We start from the raw sequence: 19263 nt of genomic DNA on the forward strand, positions 1-19263 counted from the left end.
ACTTCACCTGTGCTGTCTCTCCACCAGATACCCGGCCGGTGTGGTGGGAGTTGCTCCGGGCGGCCTCCCGGGAGCGTTGGAGGGCATGGTGCCCGGAGGAGTGCCCATTGCCCACACCCTGCCCTCTGGAACCCATCCCTCGCAGGCGCCTTCACCCAACCAGCCCTCAAAACACGGGGAGACCAGAGAACACCTCACCGAGCAATAGCAGCAGAAGGGAAGAACATGACCCGGCCCGCCAGAACCCACCGGTCACAACTGGGACCAAGAGACAATGAAACAACGTGGCTGCCTGTCCATCGCTCTCAAACTGGAACTAACCAAGAAAGCGTTCCAGGAATTTCTACTTTTACTGTTTTAGTTTTGTCTATTTGGGTTTTTTCGCTTTGATTATGATGATGATATTGGATTTTCTTGTCATTTTGTTTTTCGGGACGGAGCACCCCAGTCTCACCCTTAGACACTCGTGGGTAACAAACGTCTCTGGCAACCAACAGGAGAACAAACTTGGGCATCATGTGCTACTGGACCTTCCTCCTAACCTTTTGACGCTCCTTATTAGTGTCGTTGAGCTCCAAATTATTCCTTTGATGTGTGAGAGACTTTATACATTTATCATTTGTCACGCGAGAACATCACTTTTGGTAATCGAGAGCGAGTTCTAATCCTTTCCTGGCGATAACTTTTAGAAAGTTTAACACCAACACAAAAACTAAGAAATCATTTCAAAGTCGTTCATATCACTTGGATGAAAATGCACTTTGAGTCAAGTCATGTGAACATGTACATCACCTCCGAATCGATTGCGCCGCTCTCTTACGCTGTTTTACATATGAATTTGAGGCATCATTGTGAGCAAATCACTTTTCCAACATTTTGACCAGTTGGTGAAATCTGAATTTTAGTCTTTGTCAAGTCGACAAAATGGATTTCAACTTACCAACCGACTGCATTTGATGTGGACAGACGAGGATTGTTCACGACACAAGCGCACATGTGCTCCTGACAAACAGGAAAAAGTTGAGCTAACATTTCTTAAAAACTCAGGAAAAACACTTTCAGTTACGTCCCAGGATTAAAAGGAAAAAAAAAAGAAAAAGCAAAACATCGGGTTAGTCTCGATATTTTCCCTCATCTCATCCATTGTGGCATTTTCTAAATGAGGCAATTCTTTGGTGTTGAAGAGTTTTCAAAAGTCCTGTTAGAGATTTGTAGTTTAATGTTCCTCCTGGTAGTCCTACAGTACGTGCTCCGCCTTTGTTCTACTGAAGGTCCGGCGGTCCTGTTCTCTGGAAGAGCAATGGCAGAAACGTAGAGTCCCGGCGATAGCAGAAGTGGCAGCCAGCAGTACGTTTCGTTTCTTTTTGTTGTTTTTAGTGTGAGTATTTGTATTTGTTTCTTGTACCAGGTGAACATTTAGCATTTCAGTGCAGTTCAAATAAAAAAATGATTCTGACACCCGACGTCTACCAGACTCTTTGTGGATAGTTCACTTGTCTTTGGTGATGATTTGGACTGAGAATTCAACTAGAGGGCGCCGTGTAACTAGGGAGAAGGGCAGCTGTGTAAGACTTAGAACTAGAACTAGCACAGTGTCTGGGACATGAGCCACACAGGACAGTACTCCTGCTGAGGTGAGGCTGAGCGACTTCTGTCGACAACACTGACTCCTCAGTAAACTGGCACCGGTTTAGAAGATTCCCTGCAGATGGTGAGTCTTGGCTCCGGCGAATCACAGGGCAAAAGAAACAAAGCCAGATGCAAGTGAGTCAAATTTAATATCAATGCACTCCATTCAACCAGGCGTCTGGCTTCCTCCCCACCACCCACATCAGCGACTAAACACACGCAATAGTGTTGGTAAACTTCAACATCACTCCCCCTGCCTCCCCCCTTCAGCCCAGAAAATCTGTCTGTGCAAAATAAATACTTCAAGACTCAAGGAATCAAACAAAACTCAAGATTCCGCTGCAGCACAAAACACAAATAAATAGAACCAGGAGGAAGTTGCAAGGGAGTCAGATATTTTAACTTTTTTTTTTTTTTTCTTTTTTTTTTGAGCAAAAAAAAATCCATCAGGCAACCGAAAAACAAATAGTGCAAGATAGGATTGTTCCTTTTATGCGGACTGTGTGTTATTTGTAAACTTCTCTCAGGACACAGGGCGACTCCATGTGCTTTCAGCAGAGCAGGGTTCTGGATTTTGGTGCTGGTTCTTCTATCCCATCCATCACATGCAGTTCCACCCACAGAAATGTACACGCGTCCAGAGTCTCATTGCCGTTCACTCGTCCTCTTCTTCCTCTTCTTCTCCGTCAGACAAGGAGGGGCACGGCCGCAGCTGGCGGTACCTCTCCAGCCACTTCTCCACCATCTGAGTGACCAGCGGGTGGTTTCGGCGCCGAGAGCTTTTCTGCAACGCGGCCAACATCCCGCCCTCTGTGACACAGCAGTCCAGCCACTCGCGCAGCAGCTTCTCCTGCTGCTCCTCGTTCCCCATCTGTGAAGCAGGTGTTTAGGTTCATGACTGTGTTTGTCAGTTGTTGCCGTTCGTAGCCACAGAGCCCCAGACTAACTTTTTGTTTGGGTTGCTACGGTGCAGCACCTATTTCTTTAAATGCACCCAGATTTTCATCGGAATCAGCTTTAATGCGACTAAGCCAACGTTAAATTTGAGGATGCAAGTCCAACACAGCGAGTCATCGCCCAACTCCTATTGGCTCAGAGCTCCTTGCATTACAGGGAGCTCAGTCACAGGTAGGAATGGGCATCGAGAACTGTCACAACTGTCACATTCTCTGGCATCATTGAGAAATATTAATGTCCTCTTATTGGTTCCCGACAGTGAAGTCCGACTCACATATAGAGCCCTGTAGCTAGTTAGCATCTTACTCCAGGCACCTGGTTTACTGCTATTAATATATGATAGAATTTCACTTTCGTTTTTTTTTCCAGGAAAATCTGACTAAAAGAAGGATAGAAAAATGCACATAACGTAAATATCAGACGGAAATATTTGAAGGACGTACATTACTTCTTTGCAACAAGAGGTGGCGCTAAAAACCAGGAAAATATTCATACTGTACATAAAGTAGTTTAAGTCAATTTTCAATTCACACATAAGGTCCACTACTTTATGCATTATTACTTGTGGTGAAGAGCTTTAGTCTCAAACATGAGTTCAATTAATATAATAAAACTAGACCTTAAATAGCCCATTTGAAATCTTAAATTTACACACAAACACTTCACTATTAAATGTGCACACTAAAAACAAGCAAAAAACACATCTATTATAATGATATTATTTTTATTAATTAACAATTGGTTTATCTATCCAGTTAAAAGAGACAAACTTTTGCATAAATAATTGTTTCATAAGCCGGAATAAAATAGGAATTAATAAGAATAATATCATTGTTCGGCTAAGTTATAATGTTTGAATTCCAGGATTGGAGTTGTACAGCAACACGAGTAAAAGAGCAATTTGCTTCACCAGATCTACGGAACACTCTGGTGCTCACCTCTTGCGCAGACAGGAAGTGAATGTGCAGCAGCTTCCTCTCGCTGTCCACCAGAGGCAGGAACGTGACGGTGACGTCGTCGTCTGTGTTGAGGTTGGCTCCGGCGCCGCGATTGTCGTATCCATCGTTCTCCATGGCAACCAGGGCGGAGAAGTGGCCGCGAGTGTAGCCGAGGGCGATGGGACTTTTCCAGCAGAAACTCTGCTCCCATAGGAGAGGAAGGTAGACGCCTGCGGGACAACAAAGGGAGCTGACCTTTGTGTAGCAGTAGTGTCGACATTACACTATAGGATCAGATCAATCGTGTGAAAAGCTTCCTGCTGGTCTCACCTTGAAAGCGAGTGTAGCCTAACGTTTCTCCACGGAAACTCTTGTAGTATTTCACTCCGTAGACGATGATGGGTCTGCGAAGAATGTGTGCCAGAACAAAAATGTGGGTCTGCTCCAGGCTGGCACCGGGCTGTGTCAGAGGAACACAGGCAGAAATTGAGACTCAAATAACCAGACAGCTTCAAGTGTCATGGACAGTGACACACAAGCAACTCCAGGTAATAAGCCCCATTTCCATTAGAGATAGGGTCTATTCCAGCTGACAGAGAACACAACACTGACAGTCTTTTTGACCATCCTCAACTACCTGGCTAGCCAGAGACAGGATGAAGGCCCAGTCCTCCTGCCACTGCTCCTCTCTCAGAGAGAAATGCAAACCGAAACTCTGCGAGTACCACGACTCCCATTCCTTCCAGCGAGTGTAAAACCTATGAGGGAAAAAAAAAACAAGCAACTGACTAGCCAGCTCCCATGTTGGAGACCTTCTGTTGCAGTTCCTGGTCTCACCAGTGGGAGCAGTCATGCAAGCTGTCATGCAGCGTCTTGCGCAGCACTGAGTCCTTGTCATAGATTCCCCACGTGGCCTGCAGGACAGAGTCCAGGAGACAGTCTCCAGCCGTGCGGTTCCACAGAGCGTACAGGCGACTGTCCAGGCGCGTCCCCACCTCCAGGGACCAGTTGATGACCGGCGACTCTTCCTCCAGCTCTGGACACACACAGCAGACACGAGTCACTCAACAACCGATGACAGAATGAACCGCAGTCAATACGGATTGAAGACTGAATTTAGGAGTCTAACAAAGATGTGACACCTCTGTGTTCACATTTCAGATTTGGTTGGACAAAGCTTGACTCTTCTGAACACAGTGAGTGACTTTGACAGAAAACTAAATGCACCAAACAAAAGCTGCCTCACGATCACTTGGAAAACAAATGTTGTGGTTCATTCAAATAATGGATTTTTAGACGACTATAACAAACACTTCTGCTTTTTCATATTCAACAATTACCCTCTGCAGAACTGTTTCATATTGCTCCATGTTCTCTTTACTTTATACCAAACTTAATTTAAAAATATTCAACACCTTCCACTTCCTCATGAGCTCTCATGAGAAGTGCGTGTGTAAAAGATACCTTTAAATATGGAGTTGATGTTGAACATGAATGACTTTTCTCAGTCAGACCATTGACAGAGTTAAAAACGGGATACCTTTCTGGACATCTCTGTCCAACACCTCATCAAACAGCTTCTCCTGGACAGCAGGGGGCAGGTCTTCGATGTCTGCAAGAGAAAGAGCAGCTTTACAGTGGTTTACATGAGCAAAGGAGATTACATGAATAACTCAGATTTTTGTCCTGCTCCTTCAGTCACTGAGTCATGAGACATGTCCTCCGCCAGCAGGCCGACACTCAACAGCAGTGGGAAGACAGTGGACACCAGAATACACACATCTCTAATACACTTGTTCAGTGCCTACAATCTATAATGGCAGCTGCAGTAATGGACACTCAGTAAGTGCGCAGCCTGTTATGTCAGTGGCTGCCATACGGACACTAAGCTGCTGTTAGTCTGAGAAAAGCTGCACAAGAACGGGCTCCACTTCTGCAGTCAAGTCACTGATAGAGTGGCTTCTCACAGAATAGCATCTATAACACAATTCTGATATCACTTATTTAAACTCAGTTACAATTTTATACGAATACACCATGCAGTCATATTTCATCATGATAGCTTGTGAATCTTTTGCCTAGAACAGAGGAGAAAACACTTTCTACTGAGACACATCTTGCATAACTCAAATGTCTGAAATGACAGAGCAGGTTCTTCCATCAAACCACATTCCGACATATTCTCAAGGCACCAGAGAAGCGGCGCCACAAGAGTTGCCTATGTGCTGTACCTGCTGGGAGAGTGAAGGTGACCAGATCGGTGAGGAAGTAACAGGCAAAGTCTCCTTTGCGCTGATGTAGTGACGCTGCGATCTCCCTGCGGATCTGTTCCGTCAGTTCGTGACACACCATGGAGGGGATGCACTTGGCTGCCTGCTGGTTCACCTGCACACAGAGCCGTTTTAGGACCAACTCAGAAAGATAGACAGTAGGGATGGGGGATAACTTATCGTCCGCAATATACCACCAAACACAAACTCCACAATGACAATTCTGCATCTCAGAATAAATCCGATATACACGCGGCTCACTCACTTGCACATGTGAACATGACGAAATCACAACGGCGCGCCACACTCTCCACTCTCTCATTCACATGATTTCAAATACTTCTTCAATAGCATCTAGGAAATGTACCCAGACTGGTCCATAGTTAAAGTCAACTGTTCAGAGACATGAGATCAAGCTCAATTTAACCCCTAAATAAAGCTGGCAGAGCAGTCTGTCAGACACCAGCGGCTTCTACCACAGACGTGAAACATTGAATTTCTCATCTCTGCACTTAACTATTATATTGAAACATAAACAAATAATACGTTTAATCATAGAACAGTTTCAAGAGAGACTTTAGTGTCCGACACATGGAATAGAATGAAAATGTATTTATCGTGATAACTTTTTTCTCCATATCACCCATCCATATTAGACAGCAACTGCTGCATCTGCTGAACACACATCTCAATGCTTACAAGCCTTTTACTTCATTATATCACCGAGCGATTTCAAATGAAACGCATTTTTGGGGCAAGAAAAATTAGCTCAGAAAACACCTTCCTCCACCCAGAACAATAGCAACAATGAGTCAAAAAAGCACCACAAGATTAAGGGTTCTGAAGAAGAGGGTCCCGTAAGGAAAAACTTTTGCTCGCTCTTAAGCGTTGCATGACTCCTGGTGCCTCTTTAATCTTCTTGTCTTCTTGACAAACCACATCAGTATCACGCCCAAGAGGAAGTTGTGACACAGCATCCAGGTCAATCCTCTTAACCTCCAACTGCAGCACCACTCTTCTCATGTATGGGCTCTACATGCAGCAGCACGGAGCTTTCAACTCCCCTGGTACAGAACTACGGTCCACCGGTGTGGGAGTCTGCTGCTACTGGGACACTGTGTTCAACAACTTATAAACAACTTCAGAAAGTAAAAAGGTGAATCCAAATGAGGTGGATAATGCATGGTTTTAAAGTCCAGTAACAGCTGATAGAATTGTTTCAACTCCAACAGGTGGGCTTGACTTGAGCTTGATGAATCTGATCTGACAACTGAAGACAGCTGCCACACGCTTTCACAGATGACATCCTTTAATTGACTTCCCACGAGACAGAAGACCTCCTCAGATGACTTCATAAGACCATACCAATTGGACGGGTGGATGATAGACACTTTATTGCTCAAACAGGGAGGCACTCACTAATTACACAACTATTACTGTTCATGACAATAAATCACACAGAGTCTACATTTTCTGAGATCTTTAACTGCATGAGTCCATATGTTCTGTTTTCCCGCACATTGTTTTTCTTCTGCAATTAATTCTTCTATGGTTCTTTACTCCTCATCATGTCAGACCTGTCATTGTTCTTGACGAAACTTGGCAGTATTTCACTACACAGAGAATAAAAATCACCAAGAGAGCACGACCCCCTGTTTACATGGAGTCAGGGGCGCTGGCATGATCCACTGTTTAGTGTTGACCCGATCCTCTGTACAACACAGTCATTGTTTTCAGCGTCAGAACCTCACAGGACCAGAAGCTCATGCTGCGTTCTGAGTCAGAACAGCAGTGACAGCTGCTTGTCGGAGAGGTTCTAAAAATTAGTGATTATTTAGAGGTGGATACATGTATAAGAACATCTGTATAAGATCCCTCGTGCAGAACTTGAGAAAGGTGTGAATAAGCCAAACACTACTTCAGCATGTCCTCATTCAACACCCTGAACCAAACTCCTCGGAGACTGCAGATGGAGCGCTAAACTATAGAAGTCTAATCGTCTCAGGCAAAATGACAAAAAAATGCTTGAAATATGAAATCACCGTTAACATCACAACCACCTGGTGATCATCGTAGAAGATCCGCTTGTGCCCACAGATTTCTATACCAGTCTACGTGACAGTTGAACTGTGGAACTTGAAGACTAGATCATAGAGACTTACTAGTGTTATGGCTTAGGTGACCAAAAATTTTATTTGGAAATGAAACAAGCAATAAAATCATTAAAAACAGGATTCCTAAAGTCAAAATGAACAAGGTAGAATTTGGTAAATAAAAATAAAAATAATTTTCTAGGATTTTCTACTACCTCAGACTTGTCTTTGAGTCAAAATTCAAAACTATCAATCAAGTGAAAAGAACATGCCATGAAAAAATATTAAAAAAACAGAAAAATCTTGTGGGAAATGTGGGACAGTTGGACAGACATAAACGTTCAGGAAATTATTTATCAAACCAAAGGCGCCAAAGAGTGAATGAATTATTGGAGCAAACAGCAACAGACTGGTGGTCTTAAAAAGGACAAAGAGCAGGCGAGGTCATGAGAGAACATTGGACAGAATCACATTCAGACTTCAGTTTCAAGATGAAAAAAGTTCTTTTTTTTTTAATGGGTCTATCATACAATCCATTTATCAAATAATTTGGGGTTGTATTTAGATACCAATGTGTGTGAAAAGCTACACCTGCTCGGAATTTATCAGAAGTGCTACAACAACTCATCCACGACTAGCAAAAGCAACAACAGAATATTTGGATGGATTGATACAAAACCATGCAACGAACAGTCTAGCTACAACAGTCCACGGCCACGCTTACCTCGGTGAGTAAGATGGCGAGCATGTCCTGCCTACGAAAGCGAATGGCCAGGTGCACCAGAGTGAAGCCGATGTCGAAGGCAGACGAGCGGTTAAGAAGCTGCACCTCATCAGCAGTGAGCTGCCGAGCTATGTCGCCCCCAGATGATTTGTAGGCTTCTATTGCTGCCAGATCCCCTTCCACAACACCTGTGAACCCGTAAGAAAGAGGAGACGCGGTTATTGAGGGTGACAAACATAAAACTGGGTTGGACAAAAGCATATGCTACAGATTGTTCTTTAAAATTGACCTGCATATCATCACTTAAACAATAACAAGCACATCAGACTGTGGCTCACTCTGCAAGCAAAAGCATAAACTGGCTTTCAATGTGTTAGCAACACGCTTGAGGCAAGAAGGAAATCATTCGTGAACTAGACAAGTATGAGCATTTAAAAGCAAATCCATAACGGTAAATAAATAATACGTGAAATAATCCAGCTGGCACGATGGTAATGCAACATCTTCAGTTGTCACCTGTGATCAAATTTCAGTTGATGGACAAGAATCAAGTCAAAGCAGATGTGAAGAGGAGCAGCTCAACCAGTTAGTAGCAGTTGAAGGAAGATGAGCACTAAATATTAAGAGAAGCAGAGATTTGGAATGGTTTCTCCAGCAAACCGGTGATAGCTGACCAGTTGGTGGTGATATTAGGCAATTCTAAACACACGTCATAAATCTCATACAACAGCTACAGCTGATGAAGAGATACTAGAAAACCCTCCAGTGATTGAGAAATGGATTGTGGTTTGGAAAGGATACAGCCGTGTCCCTCATTTGCACCAGAACAGAGGCCGTCAGTGAGACATGCCAACTCTCTCCACAGATCAATGTTTAACGCAAGGTTTCCATTCGACATCACTCAGCGCTCGCACCACAGTCAGAAAAAAATATGAGACGGGATAAAGCATCTGTCAGAGGCAACTTCGGAGAGTAGAACACTAGCGGGCACACAGAGGACAGTCAGTGCAGATTAGCGTCCAGAGGAAACATCTGTTGAGAGATGAGTGGCGGCACAGTGAATCCACCTTGTGTGGTTCAAGATCATGTTTCCAAGATTAGAGAAAAGTTAACTTTTTGGCAAGGAAGTTAGAAACGACATGATATTAGACAAAAAAAAATGCTCTTTGGAGTGCATGAAAAACAAAACGGTTTCATCTTTATTTTGTCAGTGTAACGACAAAATGTCACTGTTATGTCTTTTAAGATAGATCATAAAATGACCTCAGGGAGGACTGTGAAAGACATACTATGCCCTCTGCACTTGTCTTCCCAGCCGTCTGGCCTAGACACAGCAGGGGAACAATCCTGAGGAGAACCATGCCAGGTGTGATTTTAGGTGTGACTCGGTAATGGCACTGAACACTGTAAAAAGGATTACATGAATGTTAACAACATTTATATAATGAATTATAAAATCTGATCAAAACAGAGCTTTAGCATAAGATTCATGCTACCTGTTCTACTTGTCATTCTTTTAGCCATAAACATTATAGCTAGTCCAATACCACATAGAAGGAACGCCATACCAAGGTATATCTATTCCTAAGTTTAAAGAAAATGTGAGTTTTTTAGTGTTTAACTCACATTGATTGCAGCAAAAACAGGTGAAAATGTTTGTATTTAGCGACTGGCGACAACAACTAGTCGCACAACTTTCTGGAATTTCCTTTAAATCACAAGATCTTAGTCGACAGCAAGAGTCACAAATGGACATGACTGTCTGAGACCAATTGTGACAAACTTGATGTTGATGGGCCACACCAAGCCCCACGAAAGGATTAAGAGGAACACAACGCCATTTCACAAGGTCTAATAGGCATTTCAGCATTTCAAGTTGAAGTCATGTTCAACATCAAAACATTCACCAAATACATGTTAGTTCCACGTAATGCTTGAAAAAAGGAAGGCCTGGACCACTTTAAAATACTCTCTCTTCATAAACACAGGGAAGTGAAAGTCATTAAAGTACAAAAACACAAAAACACACGCTTAGGTGTGGCCAGAGGCAAAACCCTCGAGGGGGAGTGAGAAATACAAAATGGCATTATTGTCAATTTTTCAGCACTAGGCTAAGAATGAGACTGAAGAAGTGAGTTCCTTGCCCAACGTCAACACAAAGATAACTTTATTGATGATGAGAGAGTGACAGAGAAAGGGAAAACACTATCTCAGAGCAGAACAGATGTCAAAGGTACCAAGATCATGTGAGTCCTTCATGCTATTTTTCTTCTTTGTTGACCAGTGTCTATGTCCTGTCAAGTCTATTTTTATGCCTCATGGGGGGCCCTGGACTGCACATAAGCACCACTGTTTACAGAGACGGTTGACTGAGTGCCAAGAGAGTCTCTGGCCCTGAGGCTCTACTCCTGCCCTGCTGCCCAGACCGCCCATTCATCCACACCAGCTGGGAAGCACTCGCATCCTCTCCCTTTCTCAAAAGACACTCTAAGGAGCAGAGTGAGGGCAGCCCAAGGTCGAGTGATGAGATGGATCAAGTTGAAGCCTTTAACTAAACCCTGATTCAACTTCAGTAGATGAACACTGATTTAGCAGCAAACTATCTGTAAGACATCAGTAGTGCACTGCTTGCTAGCATTTGTTGGCCAGGACAGACAAGAATATTAAATGTAAATTAATAAATACATCTTTTTTGTGTATTACTAGTTCATTGGTCATGAGTTATAGTTTTCAATTACCAACAGTACAGTGTGAAAACATTTAGATTTTACATTCATAAAAGCTGTGAAAAAAAACACCAACGTTCATGAGCTCGTATTTTGCCATTTGTAAAATGTTCTAGCGCTGAAATGCCTGAGCTGCAAGTGAATGTCATCATGAACATAGATGTCTATCTGCATACAACCACATAATAAGGAAATTAATCTGACACGACATGCTAAAGTAAGCTGCGCTTCTCCATGTTGCTTTAGTCGGCTACGGCAAGGTCATCAAAGTAATCACAGCCGCTTATCTGCATCCAGACGTTTCCTGTTTTATTTTAGCCATCATTGGGCAAGGTCAGGCGAAGAGGCTGCGGTCTAACTTAGTTCAGTGCTTTGCATTATTATGATCAGAACCTCATTGTAGTCCTGTGACCTGTATGTTGGGTGTGCTGTGGTTCGCAACAGAGTTGAAGTTACTTGTACCTCGTGGAGAACATTTACAGACAGAAATGATGTTTGTGTCCAACGTTTGTCCGAGAATAGTTGCAGCTCTACGTGGATAACAATGTATGATTTTGTAGCTGGCAGAACCAGCCATTCTACGATGTTGTAAGGGAACATGATATTCTATCTCAGCAGGAAAACAATGACACCGAGTGGAGCAAGCACTCGTGTCACAGAGCACTGGGTCACCAAAAGGGAACACATAGATAGAAAGAAAACAAAGAAGGGTGGTGAAGTTTCAGGATATTCATTCCGAAAAAAATGATTCACCTTCTTCCTCTTTATCGTTCCCTAAAAAGCAAAGCTGTAAATATGACCTATTAATGATGCAGATGATGCAAAATCTAGACGCAAAATTAGATTTTAAGAGTTTATCGTCCTTATTCCGAAGTGTCATGTTGTGAAGTGTCACCATCTAAGTTGTGATTAGAGCCACTGAGAACCTTATTCATCACAACACAGAGCTGGGAATCAAGGGCAGGGATGTGACTACTGTTTAGTAAGTCAAGTATTTCAGTCAAGTTCTTTAGAATCAAATCCCAGCAACGAAAAAAAAAAAGATTAAAAAAAAAAAAACTGGCATGCATTTACGCTGCCATTTAAGTAAGACAGGGTGAGATGTTCAATCATCTGTAAGTTCCTCCCACATGCTGTTCCCAAATGTCCCTCAGTGCACCACATTGTCACAGGAGTTTTGGAGTTCATTTGTCATTTAAATGCTCCACTGGCTTGAAGACAACAAAGTTTGAATAATTCATTATCACTATTGAGCAACTATGCAACTATGACGAATTTGACTAGCACCTGCTGAAGCCCTGTATATCAACAGCATTATGTAAATGTTAATCCTTTTTGATAGTCATTGTTTACTTGTTAGTTCATGTCACATGAAGGCGACTTGCCCCATCAGTGAGGTAGAACAGATGAACCTGTTTGGGAAGCACATACGCCGCTGGAAAGGATCCAGATATTTTAAAAAAAATGACAGGAGATGACCTCCAGAATGCATATGGAACCTTATAATCCTTTGAGTATGAAATGGATTATATTTTCGTGACACAACTATCACAGCAATTTCAAAAATCTGCCGTATGAAAGACAACTTACCTGCACATGCACTCAGAAAGAGCCAGTCCGTTTTCCTCATTCGGTTTCTAATCTGTTTTAGCTTCTTGAAGTCAATCTCTTGGTCGTCCTTAATGCTCATGGCTCCTGCAGCTAGCTCGATCCTCTGGAAGTCCATTTTTATACTATCTTCCCTGTTTGGGAGAGGAGGCGACCTCCTCGGGACCTGACCCCCACTGCATCCACCCCTCCACCTGGCTCTGTCCTGTTCATTTATCATGAGTGAAGTCTCTGCAGACTCAGGCCGCTCTATGGCTTCCTGGTTGTTAGGTTTGGGGTGGTCACACACGACACACCTCTCCGTTTTAGGCCAGTTCTGGTAAGTGCAAGATGTGCAAGTCCAATGCTTTTGGTGGGTATTTAGTCTGTTTCTATCGTTGTACTCCTCACAGGGATCCACCGGTGAGTGAAGAGTTGCACGGCAGCCCGCGTTGGAAGTTGACGTCTGGGGGTACTCAGTTGGGCTGTTGGTTCTGGGGCGCTGGCAGAGACACTGTGTGCAGCGGACAGCTCGGGGCCAGTTCAGGTATGTGCACATTTGGCAGGACCATTTGTTTGTCATCTCTGCCACCGAGGATGGTCTGACCCTTGGTCTTGCACTGGAGTCCGGGCAGATGAGGAGGTTGCTGCTACAGTCAGTTCCAGTGGGGTCAGGATCAGCGCTACTTTTGTAGGAGTCCTCTGTGATGATGGGACCCATGGACCGTTGAGCCCTACACATGGTGCACTTGAGTGCAGACGGCCAGTTTTCATAGGTGCAGTAGTCACAGGCCCACTTTTCCCTCACTTCTGTCATGGTGGATCACTTTGACGGGTCCAACTGTGAGAGGACAATCAGGTTTAGTGGGTAGTACGAAAGTTAGGCAACAGAATTGCGCACACACTCATCTCCTTTGACGTGCGGATAAGTCAGAAGATCAACTACAGCGGCAATAAAGCCATTTCAATGTAAACTTGTCACCCAGCTGCTCATAATCAGCAGGAATGGTGGTGAACAACCTGGACTCACATGACGGCTGGCTTCATGTCAGACTCAACAGACAGCCCTGCACAAACCAGCTAGCTGCTCCGGCTAGCGAAAACAGTGGAGGAATCTCTCCGAGTTTAGTCATGAAAAAGAAATAAAAATCGGAAGAATACATGACGTTTCTTACCGTCGCGATTCTCGTCTGAACTGCAGGTGAAAACCACAACAAACCAGTCTCCTGCTGCTCCGACTAGTCTTTCCCGAGCGGAGTTGCTTTGTCCCCCTTTGTCCCTCACATTTTCACCTTCATTCACACAAGAAAGCCTCGTAGGAATAAAAACAACCAGGGCGATGCCTTTACACGCCTCGAATCGTGGCGTAAATCCGCGACACTCGGTGGTTTACATTGCTCTGGTGTTGTTTAATGGCGGCGACACAGACAAATGAGTAGCAGTCAGCGGAGCAGGATATGAGTCGTTCGTGAACGATTTAGCTCTCGCAAACGGATCACGGATACGACTCTGAAAGACTTGTTTTGAGGGAAGGGTCGTGGAATTGTAGTGAGCGCTAATACTGTGTATTTTAGCTTTATGAAAAAGAATCAAAGTTATGTTTCAGCATTTCAAACCGACAGGTGAATGGTTTTTCAGTATACACCGGCTAATAATAATAATGTTCATACAAATAATAATCAGAGTATCATGCATTCACGCCTTTAATAAAACCAGCAAACCATGTGATTTTGTCTTTCTCAGATAGTTTATCTAGAATAATACCCAATGAGGACTAGATGAATAGATTTGGAAACTGCTTTGGTCTATTTAGAGGGTGGTACAACGACAAGGAAGTCACCCCCACCTCTTGTTTGGTCCTGAACTCTGCATCATCGATTTGTCACCAAGGACCCATGCTGCTGCCCCTGATCAATCTGTCCAAATAACTCATATGTAGGATAGTATGATATAATCTCACACACAGGACAAGTTGTGTCAGGGGGGTTATTTAAGGAAAGGGAATAAAAGGCATGGTTTTAAATGAAACATTCTCCTTGATGACATAAGCATCTTGACAAAAAAGACAAATAACTGCTGTCAAGTTTATATAAAATGTGCATATTACAATGGATTTATAAAACGTTGGCTCAATGTGGGGTTTATTTCACATTAGTTACCATATGGACAAGCAATGCTCCTGAAGAGTCGAAAAAAACAGCTCCCGGTAAAGAACTAACTTCCCACCATTGAGCCAAAATAAAATAAAAAAAAAAGCTCTGCTGTTTTCGTCATCATTCGTCGAGCAGTTCTTGAAATGCCATTGGACGGAGACCAACTGTAAGCGTGGTGCTTCATCGTTCTGGTGCATTTTAGACAACTGTGAGATAACCGTTTTATTCATTTAGTAGAAAACACATTCATTGCATCACCACCACTGGAGTTAACGTTACGCTGGGGATTATTATCAAATGGTTTCAAACTCTGTAAATGCATATACACTAGAATTACTGTACTAAATAGTATTGGTTATGAAATGTGTTTCCGCCCATTTGTGACCCATCCCATATGACTGGTGTTTTATTATGAGATGAGGAATTAATAGTTGCGTTATACAACAAATTCCTTTTGGGCGAAAAAAGTTTTCACTTGTGTGTTCATGTAATGTCATGTCATGTAAGGTTAGCGGTTGCCTTTAGGACGTGCTACAGTGTGTATAAAACAGATTTAAAGCAGGAACAACATCCTCTAACGATTAAATTAACTAGAGGCTCCTGGGCTGTCACGAATGTTTTCATGCGCGATGAAAGAAGGCATGAAATCCACACTGTATGTATTTTGTCGGATTTTTTTTTATCATACCGCATTTTTTTTTTTTACATTTCTAGAAGTACAAAAATGTACAAAAAGTATATGACACCGCCATATGTTAAAGATTTTAAAGATTTTCTATTTATAACTGCAGTAGCGCGACATGTGGCGCATGCGCGGGCTTCTACTACGAAAGCGTGTGGTGAGGGGGCGCGGCTTGTACTGCATCTCTGCGCTTCCTCTTGTATCACCACGCCCACTCAATACATTCATAGATACATCTCCAGTAAAGCACCACTCAGTGATTCCGACATCCAAAGCATGGCAGCTCTCCTACGCCAATTACACCACATCACCGTCCACGTTTCCAACGTGGAAAAACTGAAAAACGACTTGATATCGAAGTTTAAGTTTAACTTTTTCGCGAGCAGAGTTGATGACAGGTGCAGACAGCTGGCTTTTAAGAAAGGAGCGGCCGTTTTTGTGGTGAACGAGAGGCCATGTGGTTTGAATGAAGAGGTCGCTTCCGCGCCCGGATCTCAGCGGATGACCGCGAGAAGGTCCACGCAGGGGAACTCACTGAGGTGCCTGTACGATGTGTTGCCGTATTACCACGTGGACACAGTATGTAACGTGTGCTTTGAGGTAGAGGATGTGGAAAGGTCATTTGAGGCGCTGCGTAATCGGGGTTGTAGCTTTCTGGTGCCACCTACCGTGGTCCAGGACGATGACGGTCATGTCACGTACTCAGTTCTCAAATCTGCGGTGGGAAATGTGTGTCACACGCTGATCGATAAGTCCAAATACAATGGCCGCTTCCTACCGGGGTTCACCCCTGAACAGTGCGAGCAGGAAGAAGACAACTGTCCAGTGACTCATTTTGATCACCTGACCTACTGCTGCCCACGGAACTCCTCCGAAGAGGTCATGGGCTGGTACCAGCAAATGTTCGGCTTCCAGAGGTTCTTCCTTCAGAGGTGAGACAATCCAACACTTGGATTTTCATGTTACTGTACGTCACACAAAACTTGCTCAGTAAATGAAGCGATCACCTGCATTTTATTTTATTTTATTATTATTTATTAACAGCACTTTATTTCGAAGCACTTTCCTAGTTGGTGGAACCCCCACTGACTATGACAATAAATTCTATTCTGATTCTGATTCTGATTCTGACCATTGTTGTTGTTTAAGAAGCTCATTCTTATCATTTCTACTTTTAAGTTTCATAGAAGCCATTGTGATAACAAGAGTCTCTGGGCCATGCACAGCCTGAAGTATCCTTTCTAAGTCTGGTAGATCTAGATGTTGTACATAGCTTAATGTATTTGAATCCATAAGCGTGAACTCATTTGCTTTGTTCGGACAGTAAAGAAGACGTCGGCGAAGGCCTACTAATTGACCAGGACGGCGTCGGTCTGCGACTTAAGGCCATGGAATACTGGAAGTGCAGCGAGACAGGAATGGCCCTTCCGTCCTTGAGCAAGACAGAACCTGACTGCAAATTTGTCATTGCAGAATCCCTTCCCGGCCAGGGTGAGTGACTGCAAATAAACCATTGTGTTCATAATGTATATCAATGTACGTGGTATTTGTTTTTTGCAAATTTTGTCCCCAGGCAGCAACCAGATTGACACGTTTCTGCAGCAACATGGGGCCTCTGGTATCCAGCATATCGCACTGTACACACCAAGTATCATCTCTACGGCTCAAACCATGGTCCAATCTGGAGTGGAGTTCTTCTTTACACCCCCCGCCTACTATGAAGAGGTGTCCAAAAAAATTCACGTCTCATTTTTACTGGCCACCAAAAACATCATAATTTAATTGAATCCACAATTAACTTAAAATCCCTTCAGTAACAAATACTATTTATACTTAAGTAATGTAGTAAAGTAATGAAAAAAAGTGCTATAGTTATAACTGTTTTAATTGTTTTATGTTCTGCCATTAGTTTATAAGTGGGTCCACATTTTCTATAATAACAAAACTTTTGTAAGAATTGAATCAACCAATCTACAATTCTTGTTTATGTTATATTGTATTTCTATATTGTGATCTGATCTGTCTTTTCATTGGATTTCAAAAATTATCCCAGATGAGGAAAAGACTTTTTCTTCAATTCACAAATTGTCTAAATATAGTTTTCCGCCTCAGGTATTTTATACATCTCTAGTCTTTCTTCAAAATCTAATCTTTCTAATCTTTCTGTAAAGGGGACTGGTTTACAAGTGAGCGATGTAAATAATGGCGATGATCTTCCCTCCCTCCATATGCACAGGCCAGTAAACGACAGGAGATTGTTGAAGCAGGATACAGTCCTCATGTCCTGGCACAGTATGGAATTCTGCTGGACACAAAGCTGGACCAGGATTCTTCAAACTGTGATGAGAAAAAGAAGTAAGAATCAACATGATGCAATAATACATTAGTACTAAAATTAATGTTATACCACTTGCGTTGCATGAATGCTTAACATTCAACAAAGAGCTTGACAGACAAGTTGACAAATAGCTGACAGTTAAGTTATTAAGCCTATTATTTTAATGAAGTTCCTGACTTTTCGCAAACACCATTTAAATTTTTTAATGACTCAGCAGTTGGCAGCTAACTACATCAAGCACAACAGATGGCACAATAGACAAACCAGTCACCGCTGGTGTTCACCTCAGAGTTTGATCAAAGTATATAATGACCTGACTCCTTCACATTGTGTCCTCAGATACCTCCTCCAGATGTTCACAAAGCCCATTTTTGCAGAGGACACTTTCTTCCTGGAGCTGATTGAGCGACAGGGAGCGACGGGTTTTGGTGAGGGCAACATCAAAGCCCTGTGGAAGGCAGTGAATGCCTGCATGGAGAATGCTCAAGGGTCAGAGTGCTCTGTGACATCTACTTCACGATGATGACCACGCTAAACTTTGATGGTTCATTCTTACACATATTTAATATGCTATGTGACTATTTATTCTGCTTTCTCAGGTCTGTTCCGGGATGTTCTATCTTCATGAAATTGTAGTGAAGTGCCTCCAACATATGTTGAAGTGTGATATTTACACACATATATATAGTACAAAATTATGTGGATGAGGAACACATATCTGACTCCTGTAACAGTGGCACTTATTCCCTCACTGCCACATTTTAAAATGTTAGGAAATTACATGAAATAACTGTAATAGTGTAACTAAGTTTTGACATTACTGTAAAGCACTTTGATTGTTTTACTTATTGTGGGCGTGGACTTTTAAAAGAAATGTCTTAAATGATGTGTTTTCTTTTTACCTCTGTCAATATATATATGGGTTATTTTGTCAGAAACATGTTCTTTATTTAAAATAACATGTAATATATATATATATATATATATATATATATATATATATATATATATATATGAAATAAGGGATTAATTCCCTACACTACTTGTCTGTTGCATCATTTTGAAAAGCATAGGATTTTTTGTGTTAATAATGCGCCCAACTGATCCTGCATATTAATTATGTAATTTTAAGTGTTCAACCGATTGGATTTAATTTTGCACTTTAA

At 42.6% G+C, this 19263-nt stretch overlaps 3 protein-coding genes across 10 annotated transcripts in view; 2 read left to right on the top strand and 1 right to left on the bottom strand.

Moving 5' to 3' along the window:
• Positions 1-1458, top strand: part of ctbp2l (C-terminal binding protein 2, like) — an 88431-nt gene extending 86973 nt beyond the window's left edge. For 5 of the 6 annotated variants that reach the window (XM_053861511.1, XM_053861599.1, XM_053861333.1 and 2 more), the window contains one exon: positions 28-1458. In XM_053861511.1, coding sequence (XP_053717486.1) covers positions 28-208 — 181 coding nt within the window. In that variant the 3' untranslated portion in view covers positions 209-1458. The remainder of the gene's footprint in view (positions 1-27) is intronic. The other variant, XM_053861427.1, reaches the window with a different exon arrangement.
• zranb1a (zinc finger, RAN-binding domain containing 1a) lies at positions 953-14899 on the bottom strand. 2 transcript variants are annotated; one of them, XM_053861995.1, is made up of 10 exons: positions 14771-14899; positions 12928-13765; positions 8612-8799; positions 5756-5909; positions 5065-5136; positions 4362-4560; positions 4162-4282; positions 3855-3984; positions 3525-3754; positions 953-2500 (listed from the first exon to the last, which is right to left on the bottom strand). In XM_053861995.1, the coding sequence occupies exons 2-10, from the start codon at positions 13739-13741 to the stop codon at positions 2285-2287; spliced, it is 2124 nt and encodes a 707-aa protein (XP_053717970.1). In that variant the 5' UTR covers positions 13742-13765; positions 14771-14899; the 3' UTR covers positions 953-2284. The 2 variants fall into 2 exon arrangements, with proteins under 2 accessions (XP_053717970.1, XP_053717883.1); XM_053861908.1 differs by lacking the exon at positions 14771-14899 and adding an exon at positions 14100-14388 and having other exon boundaries at positions 957-2500.
• Positions 14900-15954: 1055 nt separating this feature from the next.
• Positions 15955-18976, top strand: hpdl (4-hydroxyphenylpyruvate dioxygenase-like). 2 transcript variants are annotated; one of them, XM_053845460.1, is made up of 5 exons: positions 15955-16691; positions 17084-17250; positions 17333-17484; positions 17996-18114; positions 18437-18976. In XM_053845460.1, exons 1-5 carry the CDS (start codon positions 16036-16038, stop codon positions 18618-18620), a joined length of 1278 nt encoding a protein of 425 aa, XP_053701435.1. In that variant the 5' UTR covers positions 15955-16035; the 3' UTR covers positions 18621-18976. The 2 variants fall into 2 exon arrangements, with proteins under 2 accessions (XP_053701435.1, XP_053701443.1); XM_053845468.1 differs by having other exon boundaries at positions 17337-17484.
• The last annotated feature ends 287 nt before the right edge of the window (positions 18977-19263 follow it).

The sequence above is a fragment of the Synchiropus splendidus genome, chromosome 1, assembly GCF_027744825.2.
Source record: "Synchiropus splendidus isolate RoL2022-P1 chromosome 1, RoL_Sspl_1.0, whole genome shotgun sequence".
NCBI classification, from domain to species: Eukaryota; Metazoa; Chordata; class Actinopteri; order Syngnathiformes; family Callionymidae; genus Synchiropus; species Synchiropus splendidus.